General features: G+C 43.3%; 1 protein-coding gene across 2 annotated transcripts; it reads left to right on the top strand.

The window, feature by feature from the left end:
• Positions 1-732: 732 nt before the first annotated feature.
• RAPSN (receptor associated protein of the synapse) lies at positions 733-27,249 on the top strand. Of its 2 annotated transcripts, none has more exons than XM_048483210.1 (8): positions 733-1,219; positions 12,790-13,128; positions 14,934-15,092; positions 15,384-15,482; positions 15,598-15,720; positions 17,576-17,629; positions 19,085-19,284; positions 26,146-27,249. In XM_048483210.1, the coding sequence occupies exons 1-8, from the start codon at positions 1,004-1,006 to the stop codon at positions 26,216-26,218; spliced, it is 1,263 nt and encodes a 420-aa protein (XP_048339167.1). In that variant the 5' UTR covers positions 733-1,003; the 3' UTR covers positions 26,219-27,249. The 2 variants fall into 2 exon arrangements, with proteins under 2 accessions (XP_048339167.1, XP_048339168.1); XM_048483211.1 differs by having other exon boundaries at positions 19,085-19,334.
• The last annotated feature ends 381 nt before the right edge of the window (positions 27,250-27,630 follow it).

Below are 27,630 nucleotides of genomic sequence, written 5' to 3'. Positions count from 1 at the left end.
CTTGAGGCTCCTTTAAGGCTGACACATCTACTGTTGCGTGTCCTTTTGCGATATAGAACCTACTTTGGCGAATGGCACATTTAGCAGCTGATGCTATAGATGTTTTAGGGTCACTTCACACATTACGTTTTAAGATCCCCACAAATCAGCATAAAATATATATCAAAGTACGACACACTGGTGTAATGTAATTATATATCATAGAAGTTAATTTCTCAGGGAACTGATTGGCTGCAGTTCCCTGTTCCATGCCTACTTAGCAAGCTCACCTTTGAATCATGTGTAAAATTATTCTAAGTGTTAAATCTTTCAGCCAGACTAAGCTGGCTTCTAAGATGTGCACTCGATATCCTAGAGATGTGCAGAGTTCGGTCCTGTTTTGCTTAAATTCCATTTGTTTTACTGGAATCCATTCGTGCATCATGGGTGCTGTTGGTGTATTCAGTGTTCCACGGAAATAAGAAAGATTTTATAATGGTCACAGCAATAGACGATGCTCTATCTGGTGTATTTATAAAAGCAGTATACACAAAAGGACAACGGCTGGCTCTGATTTACTTTCTGACCTTGGAAGTTACTAAGACTAACATTCCAGCAGAGTCATGTGATCAAGATTGGCGGGCACAGCTGTCACCAGTGGAGGGGAGGGACACGGGAGTGGCCATTCCGATTGAATTTCACTCCAGCCACTTAGGATTTTTTTCTTTCTTTCTTAACTGCCCTTCCACTCCTCTTCCGCTCCTTTGTTCATGGATTTAGGCTGTTGAAAGCTCTGATGGGGCAGCAGCAGACAAGATGGTGACCCTGGTAGATTAGGATGGCTGACCTAAGATCTTGGTGGTTCCTATTTGCCATCTCCAAATAACATTCCTACTATCTGGAGTTTTGGAGACTCCCATCGCTCAACTTCCTAACCATGCAATCAATTTTCCTGTTTTAACGCAGATTTTATTGTGTATTTTGGACGGACACACCCGTGTCTGCTGTCCCGGTAGGTTGGTATATGAAGGTCTTGATCATTAGAGAAATGGGTCAGGATCAGACAAAGCAACAAATAGAAAAAGGACTCCAACTGTACCAGTCTAACCAGACAGAAAAGGCGCTGCAAGTCTGGCTGAGAGTTTTGGAAAAGACCACGGATGCTTCAGGCAGGTTCCGAGTTCTGGGATGTCTCATCACTGCTCACTCTGAGATGGGCCGGTACAGAGATATGCTAAAGGTAATGTAATCTCAGACTGAATGTGCTTATTTTGGCTATAGAGAGGATGGGAGTGAGGGTGAAAAAGTGGAGCTTTGCATATACTGAGCTGCTATTTGTGTGTATAAAATGCTGTCAAATCACAGCTGACATCTGGCGACCCATCAAAGGGCTTTCAAGGCAAGTGAAAAGCAGAGAGGTGGTTTGCCTTTGCCTTCCTCTGCAGAATCTTCCTTTGAGATCTCCCTTCCAAATAATGACTCTGCTTAGCTCTTGAGATCAGATGAGTTCAGGCTATGCCATACTGCCTTCCCTTCCCTAGCTGCTGTTTAGAAATACAGATATGAAATATAGCCAATAATTTGTTTGTAAATTGATTCATGCTTCAGAAATCATCCCTAGACATTCTTATGTTGCCCATTTGCAGTATTGATTGTCAGGGAAAGTGTGGTCTTAGCCATAGCCTATTCCCATGCAGGTTGTTCAATTTTGCTGTGCATTATTGAAACAGGTTGGGAGACATTAGCTTGTGCAGCTGTCCTTGGCTGAGCAGTGTGATGTAGCAATTGCCTGTTTCTAGTATGGTTATTATTTACCAACTTTTATGCTTTATTGCCAACCATCAGTTAGTGATGGAATAAACACCCCAATGGTGGGTCATCATTAGGTTGCTTAGTATTATCATAGAACTAATTATGCAAGTTGTTTAACATCTGTTATTTCATCAGTCCTTACAACAATCCATAGACTATTACGTATCTCCATTTTGCTAATATGTGGATGGAGTAGCCTTAAGCTGAGAGAGAATGCCTTGTGCTAGGCCAGTGGTGGTGAACCTATGGCACTTCAGATGTTCATGAACTACAATTCCCAATTGGCCATGCTGGCAGGGGCTGATGGGAATTGCAGTCCATGAACATCTGGAGTGCCATAGGTTTGCCACCATGGTGCTAGACCATCCAGTGACGTCAGATTTGAACAAGGGTCTTCCATGCTCTCCACCAGTCTCTTAGTTACCTGTATGAAATCAACTTTCATTAATGCAGTACTGAATGTAAGTGATGCTAATATCTTGGAACCTAACGTGCCTCTGGGTCTGCCTATTGACAGGTGGGAAAGATCCATTTCCACTAGTGGAGTCCACTCAGTAAAATATCTGAAAAATGTGTTTCTTCTTAGAGTTCAGTAGTAGCAGTTGCAAGTGTGTGTATTTTTACTTGGAGTTCAGACACCAAATACCAAGCTATTTTCAAACTGGAGCCTGAATTGATATGTGTGAGCTAGATGTTAACCCTAGTTTGAAGAGTTCACTCTCTAAATAGGCATGTATACAAATTCAAACAGACTGATGAGAAACAAACAATAAAACATCAAGGTGTTTCATAGAATCATAGAGCTGGAAGAGACCCCAAGGGCCATCAAGTCCAACCCCTTGCAATGCAGGAACTCCCAATCAAAGCACTCCCGACATATGCTGATCCAGCCTTTGTTTAAAAACCTCCAAAGAAGGAGACTCCACCACTTTCCGAGGCAGTGAATTCCACTGTCAAACAGCCCTGATGGCCAGGAAGTTCTTCCTAATGTTTAGGTGGAATCTCTTTTCCTTCACCTTGGATCCATTACTCTGTGTCCTAGTCTCTGAGGCAGCAGAAAACAAGCTTTCTCCCTCTTTGACATGGCATCCCTTCAAATATTTAAACATAGCTATCATGTCCCGCCTTAACCTTCACTTCTCCAGACTAAACATCCCCAGTTCTTTATAGGACATGGACTCCAGACTTTTTACCATTTTTGTTGCCCTCCTCTGGACCCATTCCAGCTTGTCAATATCCTTCTTGAATTGAATATCCCCAGGTGAGGTCTAATCAATGCAAAGTAGAGAGGTTTAGAAGAACTATTTTTCATAGACCCAGGGTCTACAACCTGCAACTCTCCAGATGTTCATGAACTACAATTCCCATCAGCCCCTGCCAACATGGCCAACTGGCCATGCTGACAGGGGCTGATGGGAATTGTAGTTCATGAACATCTGGAGAGCCGCAGGTTGCAGACCCCTGTCATAGACATACGCAAAAACACATTTGCCTCTGGCAAGCACATGAATGATGTCCTTCATCTGTAGAACTCCCACCTAAATCAGGTGAGAATGAAGGCCAAGCTGTACTTGGAAGAGGGGGAGCTTAATCCCTCGGACCCACACACAGCAGCTAGGAGCATTCCTGATTGCAAATTAAAATTGTTTATTTAGCACAGTTTAACCAGCTAAAGATCTTGCACATATTTCAGTTCATTTGAGAGGATTGATGCCTATTTTATGTGAACTGGGTGGAAAAGATAAGAACTTCCTGGTATAGGAAAAAACATGTGAGCTATGCAGGGTGCAAAAAGTATGCTGTGGATTGAATGGAAATGTTAAAAGGGTGCCCTTAGACCCCTAAAGGTCAGAAGATTCAGATTTGATTTGACATAAAAAGTTGTATGGATGTATTGTCGAAGGGTTTCACAGCCGGAATCACTGGAGTGCTGTGTGGTTTCCGGGCTGTATGGCCTAGCAGCATTCTCTCCTGACATTTCACCTGCATCTGTGGCTGGCATCTTCATCAGATCCTCTGAAGATGCCAGCCACAGATGCAGGCGAAACGTCAGGAGAGAATGCTGCTAGAACACGGCCATACAGCCCGGAAACCAGACAGCACTCCAGCTGCATGGAAGTTCTGAAAATGGCTGGATATATTCAGCTGAGTTTTCAAGAACTTCAACACAAAGCAGTCAGTTTAGCTGGGGCAAAACTATGAAAATTCCTGAAGGAAGAATATGCATGATCTCAATTTCAGGATTCCTAAGAAGCTTTGAGTGCTAAATTCTGTGCTGACACAAAGCAGTAGTGCATAGAGCTCAGGAAGTGTATTCATTCCTAAACAAAAAAATGAACTGAAAAGAACAATTTATTTATTTGGGACTTTTCAGGGAAATAATGAAGAATGAACAATTTTGTTCGCTGGTTGCATTAATGAAACCTAACCTTCTTCCTTTTCCCTCCTTCCCCAACTCTCTAATAGCCCTTGTTGGGCAACTGAGGCTTCCACTGTGGTAGCCTCAGGCCAGGCAAACGGGCAGATAGCCAACAAGCAGTGCCTCCTGTGTATCTGATGTGCCACACCTGCTGCAATATAGTCTGCAGGGTATGTGCTTTCAATTATTGAGCATCCTGTGGATTGTATTACCCATGGTGCAGTAGGTGTGGTACTGCTACATCAGAAACCACATTTGAGGCCTGGAGGGAAAAGAAGTTTTTCTTTCTGTGCACCTGTTTGTTGGCCAGCAAGAGCCTGGTGCTGCCGTAGCAGACTTATAAGTGTTGTTAAGGGGAGAGGAACAGGTCCAGAAGACATTTGCACTCATTTCAGAGGTAATATAACAAAATGAAATTGGGGGGAGGGGGGGTTCCTATGTAATAATGATACAAGTGAAAATTAATTCTTAAAATGGAAAATGGGAAGGAAAATTGCACGTCCCAAAATAGGCCTACTTCATATTGGCAGTTATTAATTCATCATAGAAAACAGCTCAGCAGGGTTTTTTTAAGTTTAGCACTAGATTGCCTTAATTATAAGCCATAAGAGGATTCAAAGCTGCTGAAATGCTAATTGCAATTTGTGAGAAAGTAAAGCACAATTAAGTTTGACAAGGGGAAGTTGGTTTTGAGAAAGCAGCTTTGCCAGGAAATGTAAAAGGACCAGTGGACCGTGTCATGTCATAGGAAACTCCATGGAAAAGAATAGCACAACAGTTTTCCCTCTGAGCTTCGAGGACATCTTATGGGTGATTCCCACCATCCTATCAGAGAGACAGGAAATATTTTCTTTCCACTTCCTGTTGTTGGGATTGCCCCATGGCTCCTCAGTTCTTTTTCTTCCTCTGGGAGAAGCAGTTAGCTAGGTTGCCTGCACTATTGTTCTTTGCCTTTTGTAATATTCTATCTCTACCCTTTTGCACATTCTTAAGTCCCTCAGCCTTCCCGCTCCTTCTCTCTTGCTATTGTTTGGAGGTCTAGCTGTTTCCCATTGATGGAGAAGAGGAGGGCTACCGACACTTTGTAGTTCCTGCTCCTTGGTAACCTTATCTCTCCAATCAGCACGCAGAGGAGAAAGAGTGAGTCAGACTTCATGTCTGGGGATGTCAAGGAGACTTCTACTGCCTGTGAGGCAGGCAAAGACCCGATGGGCCCATCTTCTCAGGCAGCCTTAGCCACGGTCACAACTGTGGTGGCCACAACTGTGGTATGCCAAAACCAATATTAAAAACAAAATGGCTGCCCCACAAGAAGACTGCTGTTCCTGAGGCACCGAGGACTCCAGCAGCTGTCTGGGCACCATGACTGGGAGGTCAATTGCAGAGGCACTTATACCTCCTCTCAAGTAGACACCGACAAAACCCAGGTGGGTAATGTAGTTACAACCTGCTCCCCTTTCCTCCTGATTTTTACTCATTTGTAAGAGAGAGTTTAAGGGAGGAAGTTAAATCCCTTATCAGACGGGATTCCAGAATTGGAGTCCCGTACTCCAGCTGTGCCTCTTCCTCCTCTCCACATTGGGGGATTAGCCCCAAACGTGCTGGTCAAGTGGACAAAAGAGAACCCTTGTTAACAAAGACATCAAAAAAGTGGCCATACGTTAGCCCCCATAGAGGGCTCCCAGACTCACCTGAGACTAAACTTGAACTCAATGGGCCCGCCTTCCTGAACCCAGGGAGGAGAGTGAAAAGGACCCTGAGGAGATCAAGCTTCTTCAGAGATGACAATGATCAGTTCCTATTATCAAAATGCATGACTACCTTATGTTTGAAGGACCCTCGGGGAGGGGGTGAGTGTGAAGAACAGCCCAAACCTGATATTAGGTCTAACCACAAGGGGGGTGAGGAATTCTCAGGGTACACCAAATCAGGTTTTTCTCATTCCCCACTCTTTGAGGCCTAACTAAAGACGGAATGGGAGAAGCCTATAACTATTGGATAATTCCCCAACTTTGTCAAAAACCTCGTTATGTAGAGGTCATCCTACAGGTATCCCTGGTTGACACCCCAGCGGCCAACTTGCAGACTGCAGGTCTGCTAGCTGAAGATTGTGAGGGTCACATCAAAGGCACCCTGGTCAGGCATGCCAATTCAATGTCCAGAAGAACACATGAGGCCATTGCCATGGTGATCAGAGCCTCTGCCACCACCTTGGTCATGTCCAGGGCTTCAATTGTTTGGACTCGCAAGATGCCAGCTGTTGCCAGAGGTCAGCTGTCTTCTCCAGGAGGGGGCTTCTCACCTCCTTAAAGCCAGAGCTTTTTCAGTGGATGCCATCCTTGACATTCTTACTTCTCCTCTACTACAGCTACCCGCTGCCTGCTTTGGCTACATGTTTGGTCTGTGGACTATCAGACCAAGACAGTTGCCGCAGCCTTTCCCTTCCATGGGGACAAACGCTTTGGCAAGTCCCTAGAGAAGATCTGAAAGGGACACACTTCTAACTGCTGGACTGTCAGAAAAGGTGGTCCAGACTATTCTATCCTCCAGACAACAGTCCACAAACCTTATATACAACATGACATGGAAAGCCTTTGTCAGGTGGGCCAGAAGTAAAAAGGTAGACCCCCTGATTCCACAAGTCTCATCAATTCTAAGTTTCCTGCAGGAGAGTTTGAATTAGGCCTCTGCTCCTCTACCTTTAGATGACAGGCCACAATGTTCCTGCATCTGGAAGACCACAAAGTATCAATTCATATCTACATTCCTCCAGGGGGCCGAAGTTTTAAGATAAACCTCAACTGCACCATTTCCCAACTGGAAATTAAACAAGGTTCTCAACGGTCTCATGAAACCACCATTTATGCTTATCAGCCAGATCCCCCTCAAGTTCCTGAGGATGAAAACAGTCTTTCTAGTGGCAATAACATCAACCCAACACATGTCAGAGCTCTCAGCACTGTCCACTAATCCAAACCTATGTAGCTTCCATAAGGAGAAGGTCGTCCTACGACCAGATCCAGCTTTCCATCCCAAGGCCAACTCCAGATTCCATCGATCTCAAGAAATATATCTTCCCACATTTGCTCCTAAGCAAAGCACCCTAGCGAAGTACTCTGGAACTGCTTAGACGTGAGACAAGCTCTTAAAGCATATATTATTCGTGCTGAGCCCTTCCGAAAGACAATGTCCATTTTTATCACCTTTTCACCACTGAACCTAGACAGGGCAGTCTCTAGCACTCTGATTAGCAGATGCCTCAAGTCCTGCATCACTGAAGTATATTACGCGCAAAACATGGAACCTCCAGGCATCACAGCCCACTCTGTCAGGGGAACCGTAGCAGATGCAGCCTTTGCAAAGAACACTTCAAGTGGATGAGGCCTGCAGGGCGGTCTGTTGGTCTACGAACTCAACCTTCATTAGACATTGCAAAATTAATCTGTCCAGCTCATCAGATACTGCATTTGGATGCATGGCTCTATAGCATATGGAATCCTTCCAAGATGATGGCCCATCCAAGTAAAGGAGGGACACTGCTCAGTGAGGTCCCACAAGATGTTCTCAAAGCTCAGAGGGAAAATGACCTTTGGCTACTCACCCATGAGAGGTCCTCTTCCTCTGAGTAATGACATCTTGGCCCTCCCATTCCATTGTCCTAGTAAGCAAAAGATAATGATGTAGGCAACCTGTTTCTCATTATTATGTTCTTGTATATGTGTTTATGTGTCTTCTTCCTGTAAACCTTTGCACAAATTTTGCCCTTGGCATGTGCATACCTTTTCTCATTCTAATGCTTTCTACTAGTTCTGTAAGTGTATGTTAGATGCTCTTTGAGAAACCTGAACTGAGGAGCCAGGGGATGATCTCACCAACTGGAAGAGGAAAGAAAATATTTCCTGCCTCCCCCGACAGGATGGTGGGAATCACCTACAAGATGTCCTTTCGTCGCTTAGAGGAAGGACCTCTTACAGGTGAGCAGCCAAAGGTTATTCTAGCCCAGTCTTCTCCTTGACCTACTGATTTTCTATATGCAGGGCCTTTGTGTTTAAAAGGAAATATTCAAGCATGCAGTTTCTCCATATGCAGTCTGAAGTGGTAGTCATGAGAAAAGAGTGTTCAGTTCTAAAACCAGCTTCATTTGTGAAGCTACCTTTGAATTCAGGCCCTGTAAATTGAGGCAATGTGTGGTTTGTTCATGGTAAGTCATAATTATGAGTAGGTTTTCAAATGGTGTGACTTCCTGTGTGAAGCCGACTTAATAAAAAAGCTGTCTGACTTTTAAACCCAGGAACAGAAGTTGATCATTTTTGTCTTAAAAATTAATATTTATTTTTATTTCTTTAAGGCCTTTTTCGCATGCACAGCTTACCCCAGATTTCCTTGTGGTCAAAACTTGTGTTTTGGAAACATCTTCTGTGAAATCATTCTGCACTCCTCCATTCCCCCCATTGTTTTTTCCCCTTGTCTCATCAGTTGTATTTATTCTACACACCACTGCTGAATTATTCCTAATGGTGGTGGGATGTCATCCATGATCAGCCCTCCCTTCAGTCACTTGCTCCTCTTCCTTGTCCTCCATTTTCTAAAAGAATTTTAATTTTTTTCTCTATCACATTAGTGATGTAATGTAAGGGGACAGGCACAATACAGATTGATTGTATCATCTTTGTCAATTTCACCTTGCAAGAGTGTAAGGTTAAGGCAAAGATACTGTGTGTCAGCTGTTAGGAGTGTGTGAAATTGACAAGGTAAGTTGCTTTTGCAGGAGGAAGCTGAAAAGGGACTGCTACAGTAACAATGTTTTCTTGTCAGTATCCTCTCAGAAGCAACTTCCCTTGTCAATTTCACTTGACCTAACTGCTGACACATTGTATGTTTGCCTTTATGTGGCATCACTCCTTTGGGATGAAATTGACAATGATACAATTGATATGGCTTGTGTCTGTGCCCTTAAGTTATATCACTAGTGCAATAGAGAAAATAATTATAAAAGTTTCTTTCAAAAATGAAGGAGGAGGGGAAGGAGAAAATGACTGAAGGGGAGGTTGGGTGACTAAACAGGGGCACGGAAAAAGGCCAACAAACATCAATTAAAATGTGTCAACACTGAAACATATAAAATAAAGAATATAGAGAGGGTACTTCAATAAAATATATAAACGCCTATAACACCAAGAACAGGAAGGAAAGCAATAACAGTTATTGCAGGAATATCAAACCAAACAAAAAAGTCTTCAACCGCTGGCAGAAAACAACAGTAGAGGGAAACAGGTGAATCTCCCTGGGGAAGATGTTCCAAAATGTGATGCTACAACCAAGAAGGCTCATCTTGGTTGCCATTCATCTAGTCTCAGATAGCAAGGGCACCAGACTGACGATTTCCAAATATGATCAGAACGGACTGATAGGTTCATATGAGAGAAGATGGTCCTTACAGTATGCTGGCCTCAAACCTTACAAGCTTTTAAAGGTCAATACCAGCACCTTAATTGGGTCCAGAAACAAATATATGTGCTAATAAGAGCTGTCAAGCAATGAAAAGGCCACTCGAGTAAATAATGGAACCCTCTGTTGCAGATATCAAGGAAGGTTCGTCAGGCACTTTTAAAAAAAAGATCAGATAAAAATATCCTAAATAAATATTCTGTCTCATAAGACAAGGGATAAGCTGTATGATTTCATATGGCAGAAAACCTATGCTATAGCAGCAAAAATGTGGGGTTACAAAGTATCTCAACTACAAAAAATCCAAATGTAACCAGGCTAACATGTTCACAATGATCAGATCAATACAGAACCCTCCAACAATTTTAATATTATATAATATTTAATGATTCAACAGTGAAGATACTTTAGAGATGTGTGACTCTCATATTTTAAAGCAACCCTATACAAAACATATGGCTAGAAGAAGAAGAGGAGGAGGAGGAGTTGGATTTATATCCCCCCTTTCCCTTCTGTAAGGAGACTCAAAGGGGCTTACAAACTCCTTTCCCTTCCCCCCTCACAACAAACACTCTGTGAGGTGGGTGGGGCTGAGAGAGCTCAGAAGAACTGTGACTAGCCCAAGGTCACCCAGCTGGCATGTGTTGGAGTGCACAAGCTAATCTAGTTTACCAGATAAGCCTCCACAGCTCAAGAGGCAGAGCAAACAATCAAACCCAGTTCCCCAGATTAGAGTACACCTGCTCTTAACCATTACAGCCTATGTCAATTTTTCACCACTTAAACATACATGCCAATGCAGTATTATATAATATAGTATTATATAATATACAATGATTTCTTGTTTATATAGTCCAATAAAAATGTCCTCAATAAATACTCTGTCTCAAAAAACAAGAGATGGACTATACAATTCCATAAGGCAGAAAGTCTGTACTAGTCAGACTGGGAAAGAACTAAAGTCCTTGAATGAAACAAGAGGAGCTTCAGATCTGTGGAGACTGGAAAAATAGCCATATTTAAAGTAGAAAAGAACCCTCCCAAAAATTGTAACACTTAATTCAGCCGCATGTGTTAAAGGCAGTTGCTGAAGCTGCATGCTCAGAATTTAGAAAAATGGAATGAGTCATCAGGCTTGAAATGAGCTTATATTAACTCTTGAGAAAAGAAAGATGATAGTCTGCAAAAGAATTAATATATAGGGAAAATTACTTCAGCTATAATATATGTTTTTCAAGATGCTAAAATGAGATGTGTCTTGTCTTAAATACTTCAGAGTCTAAATAAAGAGGTCTGTACTAAGTTTGGAGAATCTTATGAAATAAACAGTTTATAAACGGAAATTGCTTTGCTAGGCAAATTCTGACTTTCAGAACACCCTCTCATCTGTGTCCTTAAATCTGGCACGGATTTTAATTCTGACTGGCTTGGACACAGCAGTATTGCATCTGCTTGAAGAAAGGACCCACAGGCTAAAAGATCAGGATGAGGAACAAGGAGAGTGAGATTCCAGGGACCAGCCTCCAAGTTGTAGAGAATCTCTTTCTTAATGATGTGCAGAAGGGAATGAGTCACAGGGACAACTTTTTATGAGATAAAATTTCCTGTTTGCAAATGAGGCAGCCCACAGTAAGGAGGTAAAATAGAGAAGCCATTACACGGGGGGCGGTTTGTTTTGCTTTCTGTATATTTTATTTGGGATTTTACTCTGTGGTGTCCCTTGCCAAAACATCCATCCATTTCTACTCCCCTACTTCTCATTAGAAGAGCCTTCTCCAGCATGGTGTAGCGGTTAAGAGCAGGTGGATTCTAATCTGAAGAAAAAGGGTTTGATTCCCCACTCCTCCACCTGAGTGGCAGAGGCTAATCTGTGTTCCCACACTCCTACAATCCTGATGTGTTCCCACACTCCTACAATCCTGGTGGGTGACCTTGGGCTAGTCACAGTTCTTCAGAATTCTCTCAGCCCCACCTACCTCACCAGGAGAGGAAGGGAGAGGAGCTTGTAAGCCACCTTGAGTCTCCATATAGGAGAGAAAGTGGGGTATAAATTCAAACTCCTTTTCCTCCTCCTCTTCTTCTGTTTTTTCAGCCACTTGTAGCCTCCCACTTCCATCATCACTTATTCCCTCAATTAAATATTTTTTAAAAGCAAACAAACACTACCATAACAAATCCAGTGACATTTTTCGTCTCCAAGCAGGCACCCAGAACCCTTTGGTGGTTGAAATCTACAAATTGTAGCCTCTAATAGTAGTTTGACAAGAAAGACAGCTATTTAATTAATTAAAGGCCATTTCATTTAGAGGGGAAAATCCAAAACAACTTACTCTCTAAATCAGGGGTAGGGAACCTGCGGCTCTCCAGATGTTCAGGAACTACAATTCCCATAAGCCTCTGTCAGCATGTCCAATTGGCCATGCTGGTAGCGGCTGATGGGAATTGTAGTTCCTGAACATCTGGAGAGCCGCAGGTTCCCTACCCCTGCTCTAAATGATTAAGCATGAATTGCTGTCATGGTGGTTGAATTCTCGGAGGAGATACATTTGGGAATGTAAAGGGCAGCAGCGGTAGCTGGATTGATAGGAAATCTGCAGTCACGCTGTTGGAAGACCAGAGAGCAGTATGGTCGCCACTGAAAGATTAACAGCAGGCATTCGGGGATCTTTCCTAAAGGTCCTTTCCAGTCAATACCCTGAGAGGAGCTCTTGAGTAGAAGAGAAACTGACTATAAATCACAAACTGTTTGAATGTGTATACTATATTCATTTTCATTTTATTAAATTTATAGACTGCCCTTCCCTGAAGGGCTCATAGTATATGCATAGTATGTCTTTCAGGAGGGGGAATGCAATATGGTGTTACTTCCCAATCTTTTGTGATTTTACTGTAGCCATTTTGGAAGTTTTTTCCAGCCACTTTTGAATTAGAAAGCTTCTCTATGTCCAGCCTATAACAATGTTGTCTGTGCTTTCTTTACCAGTGGAGCCTAAGGCTCAAAACCTCTGTATCCTTACTCCAAGGCTTGTAATATATCAGGTGCATATGGTTTGCTTGACTTTGAATGCATCATAGTGTGTTTTCTAGCAACAGAGATAATGTCTCATAGATGTTCTGTGCTCTTCTGAAAGTTTGCAGTTGTACAGATTGACACAGCCCGGGAGCTGGAAGATCCTGACTACCTTACAGAGAGCTACCTGAATCTGGCACGGAGCAATGAGAAGCTCTGTGAATTCCAAAAAACCATCTCCTATTGTAAGACCTGCTTGAACATGCAAGGCACCACAGTGAGCCTGCAGCTGAATGGCCAGGTCAGCCTCAGCATGGGAAATGCCTACCTTGGCCTCAGTATCTTCCAAAAGGCGCTGGAGTGTTTTGAAAAAGCCTTGCGTTATGCACACAACAATGACGACAAGATGCTTGAGTGTCGCGTCTGTTGCAGCTTAGGAAATTTCTACACACACCTCAAGGTGGGCAATGCTCTGATGGAGAAAGGATGCAGTTCATAAGGTAGAAACCCTGTAGGGTGGGGGGGGGGGGAAATGTTTTGTTTGTGTGCTTTTAATTGTTTGTAGCGAATGTCTTAGGTCCCATACAAATAGTGTATTGCTGTGTTGGCACTGTACCTTTTCAGCTTGAGTGACTGGACACCTTCACAATGAGTCTACAAAGCCAATCATGCAAACTGCATAAACTTCCCAAATCCCTATAAAATCTTGGTATGGGCCAGTGGATGTTGGATACCATATGTCCATACTACAGAAGCTGGAAATGGTGAAATAGCACCATTGAAGGTAGAGTTCTCTGGTTAAAACTGGGAGAAGCTCCATAAAGTATCATTTTTCTGCATGGACATTATCTCCCATTGGAGATAGATGCATTAGTGTCCTGCAGTGAAAACTGCAACTAAAATTTGATGCATACAGGGTGGAAGGGATGTTATCTTAATGTCTGTTCTACTTCAGATGCTAAATGTGGGGGATAGTTTTGTTGTCCCTTTCAGAGGGACATTGAACAATCATGATAAATATTTGTTATGAGTCATTGCTCTCACATCGGAAACCAAATCGGATGTTTATTTTCAGGAATTGATTTACTCAGCTATTTTCATCACATAACTGTAATTACAACTTAATGGCTTGGCTGCGTGGTGGTGTTTTCTGTGATTAGATGTGTCAGACATGGGTAGAGGTTTCTTAGCAAGTGAATGCTGTACTTACCATAAGAACTTAAGGCAAGCATATTGAATAAGACTTGCGGTTCAACTTCTCACGCAAATGCCTGTGGAGTTCAAAGCATCTGCTATTCCCTCCCATGCCCCGCACAGCTGTCTGAATGGGTTGGTGTTTCTGAATGGGGAGGTTCCAATACATGACTGTAGTCAATAACCATTGATCAATCAATGTTCCATTAATTTGTTTAATCACTTTTTAGAGCCAAGTTAACTGGTGGTCATGACTATGGCTGTAAATTCTGTAGTTAATCATTCTTTCAACAAAGTACATCTTTTAATCTGTTCCTAATTGACATTGACTTCGTTATCGGGAAAACTCAACTGTGCCCAGGACTCCTTTCATGGCTTTCTGGTAGCCAGCCCTTTCAGGGCCTCAACTAGGAACTTGTACATCCAGAGACCTATATAAGGCAGCTCACAAAGTGAAAACAAGGCAGAATAACTGTAAGACACCATCATAATCATTGTCAATAATAAATAAGCTGTAGAAAGCTCATAGTTCTATGCCTTCCTCTAAATGATGCAAGGTTATCAAAACAAGTATTGGTTAATCTTAGCAGCACAATTAATTCTGTGAATGAATCCCAAAGTACTAGGACTCTTGCTTTCCTGCTTTGAAGAAAAATAGTTTGCTCAGAATTTTTGAGGAAGACATATCCTGCATTAAGAAAACCCAACAGATTCATACTCAGGGTTCTTAACACTCTCATTAAGTGTAAACTTCAACAACCTTTCACATTTTCCCTGAGACTTGAAATTTTTTGCTACTTTGGGGGAAACTTAAGCAAATGCACAGTCATTTAAATGTGAGGATTGTGCACTCAATTTTGAGACAATCCCATTTATTCTCAACAGTTGTGTCCACTATGCAAGCAGTGTACAATCTGGGCCAATTGGGGGATTCTGCTGGCAGAACCCAGTATTCAATTTGCTTGCAGTCATAGCTATATGCTCACAACTCCCTTGACAAGCTTTTTGCAGCCACACAAGCATTTTTGTTGCATTATCCCATTCTCTGCTTTTATCTCCTGTCTTTTCAAGGACTATGAGAAAGCCCTGTTCTTTCCATGCAAGGCAGCTGAATTGGTGAATGATTATGGAAAGGGCTGGAGTCTCAAGTATCGTGCAATGAGCCAGTACTACATGGCTGTAGCCTATCGGAAGCTGGGACACTTGGCAGATGCTATGGAATGCTGTGAGGTACAAGCGGTGGTGGAAATGGACAGAGGTTATGCCTCTGCATAAAAGCAAGAGAGAAGGGTACCTGTAGCCCACGTAAATACGTTCCAGCTGATGCTTATCACTGTAAGTCTGTTGGTTGTTAGATAGAACAGCCCATATGAGCATTCAGGGGAATTAGGGTGCTTTGTTCAAACAGAAGTTGAGAACAAGGAACGTTGAGCTTTCTTTCTGCTACAACCAGCAGGAGCAGCCAGGGTCTAGGGTGTGATGGGAAAGGTTCTAATTCTGACTGCAGGTCTTCCTTGCTAGGAGACGATGAAGATTGCTCTTCAGCATGGAGATCGTCCTTTGCAGGCACAGTGTCTGCTCTGCTTTGCTGATATCCATCGCAGCCGTATGGATGTACAGGTATGAACACTCAAGCACCAACATTATGAAAGGGGATTAAAATTCCTGAAGTGCTCTGAAGACATGATTATAAGACTTGGAAATCAACTGACAACTTTTTTTTTAAATATTACAGACAGCTTTCCCCCGCTATGATTCCTCAATGAGTATCATGACAGAGATTGGAAATCGTCTGGGACAGATTCAGGTGCTGCTAGGGGTGGCCAAGTGTTGGGTGATTCAGAAAGAACCAGACAAGGTTAGTGAGTCAGTGTTCAAAGACATTCAGTAGGCTATCCTGCTCTCCAACTTGAATTCTGTCTCCGTAGCCAAAATAATTTTGCCATAGCAGCCTTTTAACAACAGTAAAACCTCCCTCTATCAGCCTGATCCTATGGTCCGATTTTCATTCCCCAGAATATGTAAAATAAAAAGTGCCCTGAGACATCTATGCCATGAAAAGATAATTGGTAGGAAGGTGCTTTCCTTAGGTAATCCGTTGATTTGCCTGAGAATGGCTCAATTGTAGAGTATCTGGTTTGCCTGAAGAAGCTCTCAGTTTCAGTCTCCAGTTCAAAGGATCAGGTAGTAGGTGATGTGAAAGACCTCAGCCTGGAGACCCTCTGTCAGTCACAGTAGACAATACTGACCTTTACAAAGTAATGCTCTGACTCTAGAGCCCCATTCAGAATTTACATTGAATGCATCTACAAACCACACACAATGTACATTTGCTTGTTCTTCATACATATGTTGAGAAATTCTCACATTACATTCTACACATGTACAGCTGAACATGTGATTGAAACCCTACATTTATCCCGATACTGGTCCCCAGGTGCATTGTAAAATGAATACACATTGGCTGATTCTCTCAAACAGGCATGTTTGTGAGTGTGTGTGTATACATACACATACAGGGTTTATATACATTCACTGTCACATGTGAACAAGACTAGTATGAGGCAGGTTCATGTATTCAACATAAAACATGGTTGTGTCTTTTTCTTTTCTTTTTCTAATCAATACACTTTATGCTAGTCATAGCAAAATATATAGATTTCTTTCCAGTATAGGAACACACTCTAGGCTTTCTGCATTACGCTACAGTGTACTGCAGTATACACGTAAAGAGGGACTGTGACTCATGCCCAGCTTAGTTACATGAACACATAGTTAATAAATTTGCTTTTGTAAAATCCTGAGATTTTTTTAAATTTAGAATATTTATGTGCTCCCTTTCCAAAGATTTGCTTGAGGCAATCCCTTGAACAGAGGCTGGTTTTCTACGCATGAAGATACATGTAGGACATTAAAAAGAGAATAAATTGTAGAATGTTCACAGTATCCCTCTTCCTCCTGGGAAAAAAACTATAAACAATTGATTTTACTATCATGATCTGGCCAGTTCTGGCCTGATCCTGCCCTCTCTTCTGGGTGGGATGTGGGATCCTCACTCCAAAGACTGCTTCCTCCCTCCCTCAAACTGCCATCTGTCTCTGACTGTTTTGTTTTCAGGCGGGGCCTGCTTGTTAGTGTCAAATTCCCCATTCTGACAGTTAATCACTTGATTGGTTCAAGGTTTTTATTGAACACATGTCAGGAACATAGAAAGAAAGTTCTGGCGAAAACCTCACCAGACTCTTGATAATATGAGTGTAAGATCCCCACGCAAGAAGCAGACAGTTGGCATTGACATCGTCTACCTAACAGCCTTTAAGTAGTGATGCTATAGATTGAACACATAACTTTCTGCATGCAAAGGAGGTACTCCACTACTGAGCCACAGTCTACAGTCCACAAACTCGGGGGCTGATCCACACATTGAGCTGGTATTAGTGAAATGGCATTACATTCAGAGCAGCCACCAAACAGGCACATTTTTCAATCAGCCTTCACGTGATAGCTGCATCATGTGAAGCAATCCTAATAAACAACTAATGGAGGCTGAGTATTTTTAATACACATTGCAGGCAAAAGCTGAAGCCTCTTGTTCCGATGTGTAATTGGCATGGAAGATGAAAGCACTCGGCAATGACATGAAGTGATTTGTATGTCTTTTTATCACAGTAATATGCAGTGGTATTATATGAGGTGTGCTTCATTTTCCCCAGGCACTGGAAAGCATTGAAAAAGCCCATGAGCTGGCTGAAGGACTGGGAAACAAGGTACTTTCTCTCATGTATATTCTCCTTGTGCTGACTGTAAGATGAGAGTTCACAGGGAAGCAGAGTGGTGTTGGGGAGGGGGAGGCAACAATCTGAAAATCATATTCCTCCCAAAATCTACCATTTGGGATGTTCTGAGGGGCCTGAAGGGGGGTGTGTGTCTCCTGTCTTCCACTTCTTCTTTTAACTAATGCTCAGTTGCTTTCAATGTGCTGTCCTTCTGGAGCATACTTAGTCCTTATTACTGCTATCCTAATTCTCCACGGGTCTTACAGAATGTAAAAATTCCAAAGCATATGGTGTAAGTTGTACCTGAATTTATCATTCAGGTATTAGTCAGCAGCTATGGAACAAATTCTTCCAGATTGCTGCATCATTCTGAAATACCTGAAAGAAGGAGGGGTAGAGCAAAACAATTTGAAAAAAGGAGGCCAACAAGTATCCAAGGAGAAATCCCACATGGAATAGTTACTAAGCACAAATTCAGCAACTTATTAAGTCAGTAATAGATCTGCAGCACATTTGGATAGCGTAGAAGCAGGGAGGCATTGGTCAGCACAGGGTTGCTGAATTACTCCAAAGCTTTTACAAATGGAGTAAGTTTGCAAAAGTAATCTTTGCTGCTTCCTCTTTCCCCCAAACAGCTGCCGCTGAAGGAGTGGGTGACACTTGTAAACAGTATTCCAGGTGGTGCAAGAAACTGACCCAAGAAGGAGAATTGTACAAAATTCTGCCCTAATCTTGTGCTAGCTTTTTCTCCATCCCGGGGGGATTTGGCTGATTCCCTTTCTTGTATATTGTGCTCTAAAATGTTGCTTTCTGTTAAAAAAAATCTGTTTGTGTGTGTGTAAAGAGAATGAATGTGTGTGTGTGCGCTTGTGTATGTGTGTGAAGTGCCACCAAGTCGCTTCCAATTTATGATGACCTGCATGACTGAAGTGTTGCATAGTAAATCCCATTTTATGAAATTCACTCTCATCCTCATCAAAAGGATTCACTCAGCATGGAAAAGAAATAGAAATTCATACAATCCATCATAGGTATCACTAGTATCCTTCTCATTGAACTTATTTTTAAGACACCACTTCAGGGCTTTAGGAATGCACTGTATTTTTCAAATTCCTATCTTTGTACATAATTTGTTATATATTTGTTATATCTTGATAATTTCAGAGAAATATCTATTTATTTAGTCATTTTTTAAACGCACTACTCTTCCAGTGAGCTCACAACAGTGGTGCATGGCTTCCCACTCCTCCATTTTATCCTCACAACAACCCTCAAAGCTAGGTTAGGCTGAATGGCATTAGTGGCTCAGTGTTGCCCAACAAGTTTTAGAACAAGTGGGAATTTGGTTTTGGGATCCTAGACTGTTGTGGATCTAGAGAGAACCTGAATAGTCTTCTGTTAGTTTCTTTTCTATTGAATCTTCCTTTGACTTTCCTCTCTGCATAGCTTGGCCTGCTGAAGATTCACTGTCTCTGTGAAGGGATCTATCGCACAAAGGGACAGCAGCGGGAGCTTCGTAACCATGTGGTGAAGTTTCATGAATGCGTTGAGGAAATGGAGCTTTACTGCGGCATGTGTGGAGAATCCATTGGAGACAAGAACCATCAGCTCCAGGCATTGCCCTGTTCCCATGTCTTCCATTTGAAGTAAGGACCAGATGGGATTGAGATCCCATCATATAGACTGATACACAAAGGTACTGTACACACAGACTGATACATTAAGGGAACAAGGTAAAGCAAAGGTCTGAAAAGGAAAGGAAGAAAGTATATCCCCTTTGGGAAGATAATGGAGACAGAAAGTATTGAAACCGACTAGGGCACAGAGGAGGTTCTGAAGCAATATTAGTAATTTAAAAATCTTTGTTTCTTTTCTCCTGCAAATCATTCCAGAAAGTTTTCTACCTGCAGTTCTAAGATTTTCCACATAGCAATTATGATTACTTACCTCAAATTGATTTCAAATCCACTTCTTAGCCCCTTACAAAGAATATTTCATGATCATAAATTCTTGTCTGGCTTACAGTACCTTTGTGTATCAGTCTATATGATGGGTTCTCAGTTACTTGTATGGGTATTCTTCTTCATGGGCTCTGTGCATCACACTGATGGTACCTTGAGCACATGCAGAGTGTGGCCACACAGATGGCCACTTGAAGGACATCAGTTACAGGTAAGCAATCTGTTATATCTGCTTGCTTATACTTGAGAATGATCATAAACTTATAATCATACGTGCTCTGAAGCCTAAAATTCCTTACAAATACATTTGGAGTGGACACAGTCTGAGATTCAAAGTTACATGATCTCACGTGCGTGATAGGGAGTGATGGGAACTGAGACAAAGGCCCTATTCACATGTTATAGTGAATGCATGTACATCCTGCCTCTATGCGAGTATATCTGCTTATTAAAAAAACCCAAGATGTGTTATCTTTACAGATGGAACTAGGAAATAGTACCTGGGTAAATGTGAGGTTTCAGTCACATGTTCAGCTGTACATATGTTGACTGTAACGTGAGAATCACTCACTGCATGTTGAAAGAAAAATCAAGTGTTGCTGGACACAGATTGTACACTCATCCACTATAACTTGCAAATAGAGCTAATGAGACACGTGTGGGTGACGCATCTCCATGTTTTGTAGAAGCCTGGATTAAAACTAAGACAGTAGCATAGATGTGTGATCATATACAAAGAGGGTTTGGATGCCAGCACTGGAAAGAAAATATCAGATGAGCTCATGGATAAGTGATCTTGGCAACCCTTAACTGATATGGCTAACTTTAGCATGTAGTAAACAGAGCAAATATTTATGAAATGAAAACAGTTCTGTGGGCAGGTTAGTGGTTCAGTAATGTGAGCTTATAAAAACACATCAGCCTGTTATGTACATGTGGTCTGCCCCACCATGAGCAGACATATCCTTTGGAGCACATTTCCAGTTGTGCACAGGTTTTCCCTGCTCCCACACCAGTGTCGTAGCTAATGGGGGCGCAAGGGAAGCAACTGCTCCCCTAGAGGTCATTTTTGAAAAGTGGCACCTTTTCAAAAAGAAGCACCCAGGAACCCATAATGGATTTCATAGAGTTTATTTTGGGAGGGGCTCTGGGGAGCTGGCATGGGATCAGTGGCTACACTTGCCATGTGCACTTTCCCCCACTACAGCCAGAAGGGTGCGTCTGGAGCTTTTGCCCTTCAAAAGTGGGGCTGCCTAACAATTCTTTCTTGTGTTACCATCTGGGGCTTTACACAAGCCTTTCCCACCAAAGCACAATTGAACACTGAAGGGGGCCTGGGCGGGTGTGTTCAAGAGGAGCAACCTGTTAGGAGGGAAAGGGCTGCTGCTGCTGCTGCTGCTGCTGCTGCTGCTGCTGCTGCTGCTGCTGCTGCTGCTGCTGCTGCTGCTGCTGCTGCTGCTTCTTCACACACTCTCTCCCTGCCCCCTCCCCATGCCCACTCATGCATCCACAGGCTGCCCCCACCCCCCGGCTTCCTCTCAGAGAGCCTTGTCTGCTTGGCCTCTTGCTGCAGTGCTGGGCAAGCATTGAGCGACCAAAGGGCTGGGTGTGGGAGACGGTGTCACCATCACACCAGCAGCAACAGTGCCAGAGTAGGACCTGCCTGAGCCTGAAATCCAGCTGCCCCACAGTAAGCTCCACTTGGAACCTGCAACTGAGTGCAGGAAGGACCTTCTCTGCCTTGCTGGTGCTTTTAGGGAGGCTGAGTGCCTGGCTGGCTTTTTAGAGGCACCTCCTTCTGCCCCATTGGAGCAGACGTTGGTGGCCCCCAATGCTACAGGGCACCCCACTGGTGAGAAGGGCGAAGGGAGGCTAGGCTGGTGCTCAGCACAATGTCACTGACCCTTTGCTCTAGGCGGGAAAGCCATCAGCTCGGACAGTTTGGCTTCTGAGGTTCCTCTTCAACTTCATACCATTTGGCAGGCAGCTCAATGTACCCTCAGACCCACAATCTGGGGTAGGAGTGTCATCACCCCATTAGGTCCTCTCAGAAAAACCATTGCATTCAGGGCCTCAGTTGCATACTCACACACCCATATGGGCCACAGGTGTCCCTCAGCCATGCGATCATCCCCACTCAACTCTTTGGAGAACAGTGCCACTCCTTATTTTTTTAATTGAATTTATATCCCGCCCTGCCCCTGGATATGTGCCATGGTGCCTTTTTTAATGTGCTCGTTCTCTCTAACTTTAGAACCTTGCTATGCCCCCGCATGGCACCACAGATCCCAGAAAGCCCCAGTTCTGAAGAGCAGGCAAAGCTCAACTTTTTTCTGTGGCTTTGAAGAAAAAACAGAGGAGATGACACTGTGTTACACTCACTTCAGATTTTCTTGCTCTTCCCCACCTTCCCCCATCTGAGTTCCAGAGCAATCAAAGGGCTTTTTCTAGGAGACTTTTGGGGATTGGAAAAACAGCGCCTGAGAGCAGAATGTGGGTCATTTGTGGAAAGAGGAGAGTTGGGGGAAGGGGGTGGGTAACTGCTCTTCCAAGAAAAAGCCATCTAACTGTGGAACTCCCTTCCCAAGGATTGAGACAGGCAGTGTCTTTTCAAATCTAACTTTGCTGATTTGATTGAACGCTGGCTTCTTCTTGGAACAGCAGCCCCCCCCCCCCCCCCCGGTTCCCCCAGCTCTCTTCTTTCCACAAATGACCCACATTTTGCTTTCAAAATAAGTAACAAGGTAATGTTCAACAGAACGCAGAAAAAGAAAATGGCAGGCAACAGAATCAAGGGAGTGGCGGTTGGGCAGTAGTTCCTCCATTTTAAAAAAGGCACAAAAATAGGGAGTTGCTTGGGAGAATGAGAGGCAGCCTGAGGCAGCCAAAAGGCAGCAGATCAGCTCTGCTCTGGATGAGTCACAGCAGGGTGATCTATGAGAAAGCAGAGAGCTGCAGGAAAACCCCACTCCCAAGCAAACAGCCGTGGGGTAAGTGGATAATGTATAATGGACCACAGAGTAACAAATGCTGCCTGTTTCTTTTTCATTGGAAAAAAAGCATCCCTTGTGTCAGATTTGGAAAATGAGAACAGCAAACTGAAACAAGGCAGGGAGCTGCAGCAACTCCTAATTCAGCATGGCGGAGAGGTCTTAAAATGGCTGAATAATCTGGCAAGCAAAATGCAGAGTATCCCCTTAGAGACAAGGTTTTTGTCAGATTATTGAGGGAGCTTTGACTCTTGAAAGCTCACACCCCAAAAATCACAAAGGTGCTGAATCAGGAGCTTGAATTTTAAGTATTTTACCGCAGACCGATACGGCTACCCTCTAAAATTATCTTAATGCAAACTGCTATTCTTCACCCCCATCACCAACACATGAATTTAAACAGCAACATTAATCTGCTGAAAGGTAAGAACCCTTACAGTTAGGGAAATGGTTTCAGTATATTTCATGCAGAGAGATAGTGAGTTGGTTGTTCAGTCATGCAACGCAGGGCTGGGGACAGAGGTGGGATCCAGCCGGTTCTCACAGGTTCCCAAGAGTGGGTTACTAATTATTTGTGTGTGCTGAGAGGGGGTTACTAATTGGGTCCGCTCAAAGGCAGTGGCATATTTGCCTAGGGACAAGAGGTACCCCATGTATCCGGGTGCATCCATTGCAGTCACGTGGGGGGGTGCCAAAATGTCCCCCCACACAGACTGATTTTGCAAGCCCCAGCAAGCCCAGAATTGAGGAAGCCAGCTGCTGCAAGAATTAAGGAAGCCTTACATAGCCCCGCCCACTCTCTACGGTGGCCCTGAGTGTCCAGAGGGCGGGGGAGAAATACCACTGTGTTCCCAGGATAAGGACTGGGGAGCTCCGCCTCGCCTCCCTCTCACCCAGAGTGCAGTGCCCTATTCTCCATTAAGTCGTTAAGCATTGCTCTCAGTCTCAAGCCTTCTCCCTCTTAGGGGTAGATCGGCCTCGCCAGCACAGGAGAAGTCCATAGGCCGGCTTTGGGGGCAATCTGTGCCCCACCTGCAAGGTGTCTGTTGTGGGGAGAGGAAAGGGGAGCGCGCGTTTGTTAGCTGTTTGGAGACTTCTTAAAGGTACTGTGCAAATCCAAACTGCACTTCTATCCCTAAAATCTTGTTTGCAATTGTGAATGGCCTTGATGGGGAGGATGGGGCGGGGGGGGGGGGGGACATGAAGCACCTGGCTTCTTAACTTTTGCTGTGGGGCTGGGCTGTAATCTGGAGAGGTGAGTTTGATTCCCCACTTTCTCTGCCCCACCTGCTGCCCCACAAGGTATTTGTTGTGGGGAGAGGAAAGGGGGGGTGTTTGTTAGCTGTTTGGAGACTCCTTAAAGCGAACTGCACCTGGGGTGTGCGTGCCCTGCATTCTTGCCACAGCCCCTCCCAGGAATGCCCTGCCCCCGGAATGCCCGGCCACGCCCCAGGAATGCCCCGTTCAGCCCCATTGGCGCTACGCCACTGTTTGAATCCCACCACCATGGGATTTTTGGATCCTACCACTGGCTGGGGAACTGGGTCCAAACATCCAACCAGGTTGAGGCAAGCATTAATTTGCAGTAAGGGAGCCTGAGTGAGCCATCAGTACCTCTGTGAATTAACCAAAAAGGGAAAAGCCTTCAAAAACAGCCCTGATGAGGACTAAATATAATCCAGAAGAGATGGAATGCTCAGGGCAGCATGTATCGGTTAAACAAAAAGGCCACTGGCAGAGTGGGGACAGTTGCCCAAGCTCCTGAGAGTTGGGGGCCTGATGTGGCATTTCCAAATTATTCTTTCCCCACTGCAATTCCTTGCAGGTCCCAGATAATTGTCTATTTCTAACAGCTGTGCATTGCATAACTATACCTGCCATCTCTTGAAGCAGCTCCAATCTGTTTGCTTTTCAGCTGTAATAAAAATCTCAATCAGACATTACAGTCCCAATATAGAAAAGCAATTATGAAAGCAAAGATACTCATTAGTTTGAAATGAGAGTCGGATGTTTTATATATTGTGATGTCTATTTTGAGACTTCAGTTGTAGCTCAGTGAGATAATAATAAAATCCCTCTTGTACATGTCAGTTTTCCTTCTGTGGCTTCAGGAACTGCTAGCAGGAGAGACAGGATATTACATTGGCATGGATCTACATTCCTAAATATTTCCCTTGGGAGAATTTATCTAATCAATTCAGAGCATAAGCAAAACCTGTCCAGCTTTTTAAAACTGCATGTTCCCCCCTGACCTGATTTCCTCTGAAGATGTTTTGTCCTGTTTGTTGTGTCCTGGTGTATTGTTGGCTTGTATAATCTAGAGTTATTTGCTCTGTGAGCAACTTGTCCTTTGATATTGTGCTGCAGTCTGGATTGCATAGCAGGAAGATCTCTTGCCAAATTAGACAGTTGGCTCTTCCTTTTGGAAAGTTTTCAGTTCTTCAAACTGTTTGATGCATAATAACCTGTTCAGATTCCTATGAAGTAAATAACTACTGTTTGCTTACAGGTGTAATAGAATTGCAGGAGTGTCAATTCTATTATTTCAGGGTCTATTTTAATCTCAGTCCTCAGGTTGCCATTTGCCTTATCTTTTGTTTTCCTTTTTTTATTGTTTTATTTGATTTAATACCTCATGCTCCCCAGACCAGGCTAGGCTCAGGGTGGCTGACATACATAGTTTAACAGCAGTCATAAAACAATTATTTAGATAGCTAATTGTTAAAACATTTCATAAAATATATAGTCAAGTGCTAAAACATTTCATTGTTTCAACAGATTGCATTTACCACTGTTTGAGTTCTCTCCATTTTGGAATTGACATTGAAAAAAACTTTTATTGCATACTTTGATTATTTATATATATAAATAATCCTGAATATTGTAATAATCCTGAATGTTTAAAAACATACCTTTTGAATAATTTTCTGTATGCATTCAATTGCTGAGACATCTTAAAAGTTAAATCCATGATTACAGGCAGAATTAGACATAAGAAGAGCCAACACCAGGGAATATAGAGGCCGAGACCTTCCCCTGATGTTGACTTCTGGCCCTGGGATTCAGAGGTTGACTGCATCTCAACATGGAGCTTCCCTTTAGTCATTATGGCTAGTAGCCACTGACAGCTAGGATTTCCAGGTGTGCACCAATGGTGGGCAGTCTCCCAGTGCTTCCTTCTGCCTGCCAACATTCACCTGTTCGGCAGGTGGAAACAAGCTTGCCAAAGTGGGGAAGGGAATCGGTGTCCCTGTGTAATAATGGCCAGCATGATGTGGAAGTGCCAGCATTGTTCCAGGGAGGCTAATGCTACAGTGCTTCCCAGGTGCTATGCTGGTGCTTTCACACTGTGCCAGAAGTGATGTCATCACACAAGAATGTGAATTGCAGCCCTCTGTGCCCCTTAATCCCCTTTTAAAGCTGCCCATGCCTGTGGCCATCACTACATACCCTGGGGGAGAATTCCATATTTCCCCCTCAATAAGAACTAGCTGTGTAAATTCAATCCTTCCTTGTACTTCCACTTCAGGTATGCTCTCTTGTTTGTTCATTGCAGGTGTCTTCAAACCAACGGGACCCGTGGTTGCCCTAATTGCCGCCGTGCATCAGTCAAACCCGGATTTGTGTGATCTGTGGAAATTCAAGATTGAAGAGAGTTCGTTTTGTTAAGCACCAAAGAGCCAAAAAAGCAGGCCAACGGAGCATTTCTGGCACACACCATAGAAACAGGGGGACCCACCATTTAAGGGGAGGCTCTCCCTACAGAATGGATGCAGTACGTGGACCTAGCCCTGCCATCTGGTGTTATCACACATCTAAGTTGTGGATGTCAGCATGGAGTTCTCTGGCACCTCCTCCCTCAAAGCCAGTTACCACAACCCATGTGTCCCCTTTTCCCCCCCTTCAAGAGGTTGTTTAGCAGAGACTCCCACAATCTCAGTTATCTCATTCTAGTGAACAGCTGCTTCTAGTAGCTTCCACCAGGGCCAACTCTCATATGTGCTCACACCTCACACACCCTGTTTTTAAAAAATTCATTCCTCATAGAAAAACACAATTACCATGACAGCATGGCGCTGTTTCTAGGATGACACAGCACTGCTTTTTGTAGTTGTAGATAGGCAGCCATCTTTTTCTGCTGTAGGATACTTGTTCAGCCTTGACATGTGGTCTCCTTCTTAGCAGCAGTTCCTTGCCCATGCTCTGGAAAACTGGCAAGGTATACGTGATATAAAATTGGGTTCTTTAATAGGCTGGCCGAGCTTATCATTTGTAAGTTCCCCTTATCCCAGGATGTTCAGGTGCGCATTGTGCCCATCTGTCATTTGGCACTGAACGTCTCTGCATGTATGCCTGTGCTTTCGATGTGTAGTTGTCTTTTGAGGACCCTTCCCAGAGAAAGGAGTTCACTTGATTTGACAGCTGTTCTATCAGTTCTGCTCCCTTAGAACATTCATTAGCTGGATAGGATTGCAGAGGGACAGTCTCTCTGAAGTTTAAGCAGGGCAGACCTTGGGAAAGACTTCTTGTGTTTCTTCCTTTGCCATGTAATGTGATGTTATATAGGTAGATACAGCGATGTGCTTATGGCATTGTCAGCAGTATATTTATACTTTCTGTAAACAATTTCTACTGGAATTAATAAAATCCAATTAGTCCACAATGTCTTCAAATTAGCTTACCAAAAAAACAACAGAGAAACAGTATGTTATATTTGAACAAGTTAACTTGCACAGATATAAAATAGTATTTGAATGAATCCAAGCTGACACCATTCTGTTTGCATTTCACCATAGAACTAGCAGTATTGCTACTGCCATTGCTATTCAAAGGCCCAACTGCTTCTCTGGCTGATTTTTTGCTCTGAATATTTTGTAAAAAAATGTGTATTGTTTGTCTTGACGCTTTTAGCAATCCATTCCTCAGATTCTTTTTTCACATGCCCACCTTACAATTCTTTTGCCAAATGCTGTGCTCCCTTCTGTTCATAAGAACATAAAAAAGAGCCTACTGGATCAAACCAGAGTCCATCTAGTCCAGC

The sequence above is a fragment of the Sphaerodactylus townsendi genome, linkage group LG02, assembly GCF_021028975.2.
Source record: "Sphaerodactylus townsendi isolate TG3544 linkage group LG02, MPM_Stown_v2.3, whole genome shotgun sequence".
Lineage (NCBI taxonomy): Eukaryota > Metazoa > Chordata > Lepidosauria > Squamata > Sphaerodactylidae > Sphaerodactylus > Sphaerodactylus townsendi.
The sequence above is the reverse complement of the archived record's forward strand: the minus strand, read 5'-3'. Positions and strand labels throughout refer to the sequence as shown.